We start from the raw sequence: 4,980 nt of genomic DNA on the forward strand, positions 1-4,980 counted from the left end.
CAATATCATTATTTCCTTGGCTCTCTTGGCCATACTTATGATTCTTCATCCGTGGCACGTTGGCCGTATTTCATATTCCGCATTTTCATTTCTTTACTTTCATGGATCATCATCATAAATATCAACAATTAAAATATTCCGAAAATCACAACTTTAGGTTTATTAGTAACAAAGACTTTAAACACAATGGATTGTTTCCAAGAAATGGAGTAAATTGATTGGCAATCGAAGCACAAGTTAAAATCATAAATGTGTAACACATCATTTGTTCTTGAAATACCTTTCCCCAAAAAAGGCAATACACAATTTCAACTCATGAAGACAAAAGAGCTCAAAACACATTGGAAATACTTACAAAGCATAGCATTAGTTAAAACAGCCACATTTGGGCATGACTCGGGTACATAAGCTTTTAGGCAATTCTATTTTAGAAGTCAGTTTGGAATAGTTGAATCAAGGCCTATTTCATAACCTTTCTCACATCATTTCATTTCCTTGGCACCATTGACCACAAGTATAACTTATATTCTTGGCACGTTGGCCACACTTTATATAGATTATCAACAAGGCATTTCTACTCAAGACTTTAAATGCACATTTGAGCAACTAACCAAATTAAGGGTCTTAGGCACATGTGATTTCTTACACAATTCGACATGCTAGCTTTCATTAGAATCACGTTTTCAAATCATAACATATTAACACACAACCAATGCTTAATCATCTTCTCAAATAGTAACTCAACATAACAAGAACGTTTGGAATACAAATTGAATGCATATATCTTTTGACATAAGGCTTATTCGGAATAATCAATTTATAATGAGCAACACGGGACTTACAAGGCCATTGTGGGGGTCCAATTCTAAAAGAGGAGTTTAGCCAACACACCTGAGTTTAGCCAACACACCTTGTTTGAGTTTTCCTTAAGTTACTACAACGTCCCAACACTTCTAGCAATAATAATCTATAGGAAGATAGCGAAAATCGGATAATAATTAGAAGGATTCACATGGTGTAACTCTCTTAGGAATTTTGTCAAACACCTAGTATGCAAAACAGACTATAAAGCTCTACAATGGTAATCCCTTCCTCCCTCAACCAATTTCAAAAAGAAACTAACCAAAATGGTTCATTCCACATACTATAACCTATTATCACATGTATGGACTATTTCCAACCCCACAATATACATGAACTCGTAACCTCTTGCATGAAAGCTTAGGAGTAGGACTTACCCGGATAGATGATAATCTAGTGATTGACTTCCTTTATTCTTGAAGATTGGTACAAGAATATGTGATTAGAATGATAGATTTCTTCCTTCTCTCACTAAAATTCTCTCACCTCTCTCTAAAATCATCAGACAATCGTTCCAAAATAAGCCCCAAAGACTATTTATCAAAATGGGGTCGGGTTATAAAAATAGAAAAATGGACCATCCAAACTCACGTCTGCGGTCGCAGAATGGACCACATAATAGATATGCGGCCCGCAAAATGGGCCGCAAAAATGATGCCAAGAACTGGGCTAGTCTGAACCGGTCTGCGACAGATCTGCGATTCGCAGACCACTTATGCGGCCGCAGAGTGGACCGTAGAATCACTCTCCAAAATTCCTCATGCCAAATTTTCGATGGATGTGCAGACCACGAAACAACTATGCGATCACATAATGGACCGCAGAACAATCTTCAAAATTCAACAAATTCTCTATTCAACTCTGCGATGATTATGCAGCCCATGAAATAGTTCTGCGATCATGAAACGGACCGCTGAATCACCTTCTTCTGCTAAAGATTTCTATCAACTCCTTAGTGCATTCTTCAACCCAAAAAGTTCATATCACGTAAGCCTACCTCAGTACCACGAAACCTTAAATTTCTTGGCAAAATTTTACGGGGCCTTACAAATTTATTCCTGGCCTCCGCAATAAGGCGTTTCTTTTGTCTTACTGGAGGGATGTTGGGATCCAAGCTTAGCTTCTGTACGGCCACTTCCATTGGGATACCTGTCATGTCCGCATGCGACCACGCAAAACAATCGACATTATATTTAAGAAATTCAATAAAGCCAGACCTGAGCTCAGGGTGCAGTTCTGTCCCCAAGTAGAATTTCCTTTCTAAGAACTTTTCAAACAATGCAACTTGCTCGAGCTCTTCTGCTGTGAATTTTGTTGCATCCGTCTCTTCTGGTACCTGGAAATATCTCAGCACCTGATAAGATTCTGACGCTTCTTCCCCATGGATAACTTCATTCGACCCGGGAGCAGGAGTCGGTTCCTATAATTACTATGCCGCATGTTCCTTCCCTTTACTACTGGAGACCGAAATCGCATTCATCTCCCTTGCCGCCGGTTGGTCACCTTTTATCTGTTTGATTCCTTTGGGTGTCGGGAATTTTAGCAACTGATGATACGTTGATGGTACGGCTCTCATCTCGTGCAACCACATTCTTCCCATAATAATATTATAACCTATGTCACCGTACAACACTTCGAAAAGAGTTGTCACGCTTGCGAGGTTGAATCCGGTAAGGAGTTTTGTGGCCGGAATGATGCTTTCGATGAGCTTGGCTTGCTCCAATACCCTCTATTATATGATATTGGCCGAACTTCCTGGATCCACCAGAACACGTTTGATTTTAAAATCTAATACATTTAAAGAAATTACCAAAGCATCGTTGTGCGACAGCAACAATCCGTCTGCGTCCTCCTCCGTGAAAGTGATGTCGTCTTCAGCGACTTCCCGGAGTCTCTTGCTATGGGTTATTGATACCTTCATCTTTTTTTGTTGCTGAGTCTCCTGTTTTTGAGGGCTCCATGTTATCACGGTTGCGACCGTAGTTGTTCGTGGCCCGGACACTTAAGAATTCTCTAAGATGACCATTTTTCAGTAGTGTTGTCACCTTTTCATGCAGTTGTCGGCAGTCCCCAGTCCGGTGGCCATTCATCCCGTGGTATCGCACCACAAATTAGGATCCCTCTGGCTGGGATCGGACCTCATCGGCTTCGGAAACTGTGCTTTTTTAATGTTCCTCATAGACGATGCCAACTCCATTACACTGACGTTGAATTTGTATTCTGATAGCCTACGGTAGGAAGGATCCTGTGTATATGACATTTCTTTGTCCTGCGATGACCTGTTGTTCTGATCACGATGCGTTCTTATGTCGGTAGCGAACTTGTCTGCCGACCGAAAACCTCTGCCGTGTCCTTCGGCCCATTCGTAGGGCAAAAACCGGACCGTCGAAGACCGTCTATCTGCGTCGAAATCGTCTTTTGATTTTTCTTTATTCTTCTCTCGTCCTTTTGCCGATAACGGAAAGCTTATTTGATCATCTTCAATCCTTATCTTAGACTCATAGTGATTATGGACATTCGCCCAAGTTGTCGCTTGGGACTCAAGCAAGCTTTCCTTCAATTTCTGGGAAGCGTTAGAACTTCTCGGATTCAGACCCTTGGTGAACACTTTAGCCGCCCATTCATCCGGAACATCCGGGAGCAAAATCCTCTCCTTTTGGAATCGGATGACGAATTCTCGTAGCAACTCGGACTCTCCTTGTGCAATTCTAAATATGTCGGTCTTTCGGGCCTGTACCTTTCTAGCCCCGGCATGTTCCTTAATAAAGGAGTCCGTGAGCATCTCAAAAGAATTTATGAAATGCTTGGTTAACAGCGAATACCACGTCAAGGCTCCTTTCGTGAGAGTCTGTCCAAATTTCTTCAGCAAAACAGATTCAATCTCGTGGGGAACTAAATCGCTCCCCTTCACCGCCGTTGTATAGGTGGTAATATGCTCTTGAGGGTCTGAAGTTCCATCATACTTCGGCACGCCGGGCATTTTAAACAGCTTCGGGATTAATTCTAGTACCGCACTCGATTTGTACGGCAACTGCATATATTTCTTTGAGACCGGTCTTTTCAGCACTGGTGGTGTGCCCAGGATTTGGTCCATGCGGTCCCTCATAAACCTTAAGAGTTCTCTCTTGAAGGGATCATTCTCGTTGTTGGGGCCGGATCCTCTCCCCTCAGCCCCATCGGAGCCAATCTTGCCCCTCGGGGTATTGTTGTCGATCCTCTGCGTTGTTTGATTCGCGGGAGCACCGGGAGGAACTGGACCTCGTCCATTCGCGTAATTGCAAGCCCCTGACAACGCCTACTTTAACTACGTCATAACCTTATCCTGCCGTGTGAGATGGCCTAGAATGGCCGTTTGTTGCTCTTGCAAGACTCTTACCGCTTCAACAACATGCTCCTCTTCAGCATCATCAGGAGTCATCTTCCGAACATGTCGCGGGTACCGCCTGTCGTGAACCGGCGTAGCATCATTTCCCTCATTTCGGGTGTCACTGACTGAATCCTCGTGATGAGGTTGGTCTCATTGGGCCTCAAGATTGTGTGTGTTGTTAACACCGTTATCTGTCATTTTTTGTGATTTTCTTGCTAAGACAAATAATCAAAACACGTTAGTAAAAGAAGCAAGGATCAACTTAATTATACGGCTGTCTAGGCCCCACGGTGGGCGCCAAACTGTTTACCTCTAAAACGGTACAATTGAATTTATATATGATTTCTAGACAAGTGAATTAATTCGATCATGAAATAATAAAATAATTAAAGAAATACGCAATAGTTAGCCTTGAAATGAAGACAGAATAGGAGAAATAGTAATTCCGGGAGCAGGGCTTCCGGGCACAACATCAATGAAGTCAAGGAATAAGAAGATAAAATTCTATAAAGCTTTGAATCGATTATAGCATAGGTTTGCCAGAAAATTCGTGTCCTTTACAATGATAACAGATATCACTATTTATAACTGCATATAGGGAACAAGGCTTTAGGATCATGCCTTTCTTTAATGTCAATTATGAGGGCAATTGAAGAATGTGTAACAGTGAGGATAAATAATAAATTATTTGTAACGGGCAGTGTACTAAATAATGTGGAATATTCTCCATTAAATGCTATTTGGCGGCAAGC

General features: G+C 41.8%; 1 protein-coding gene across 1 annotated transcript; it reads right to left on the bottom strand.

Annotated features, from left to right (window-relative positions):
- Positions 1-2,947: 2,947 nt before the first annotated feature.
- Positions 2,948-3,841, bottom strand: LOC138892573 (uncharacterized). The gene has a single exon (XM_070176310.1). The coding sequence runs from the start codon at positions 3,839-3,841 to the stop codon at positions 2,948-2,950; it is 894 nt and encodes a 297-aa protein (XP_070032411.1).
- Between the last annotated feature and the right edge of the window lie 1,139 nt (positions 3,842-4,980).

The sequence above is a fragment of the Nicotiana tomentosiformis genome, chromosome 5, assembly GCF_000390325.3.
Source record: "Nicotiana tomentosiformis chromosome 5, ASM39032v3, whole genome shotgun sequence".
Classification (NCBI taxonomy): Eukaryota; Viridiplantae; Streptophyta; class Magnoliopsida; order Solanales; family Solanaceae; genus Nicotiana; species Nicotiana tomentosiformis.

What these genes read in the sequence shown, in the direction of transcription:
- LOC138892573 (XM_070176310.1), bottom strand. Translation starts at nt 3,841, where the DNA reads ATGCCCGGCGTGCCGAAGTATGATGGAACTTCAGACCCTCAAGAGCAT.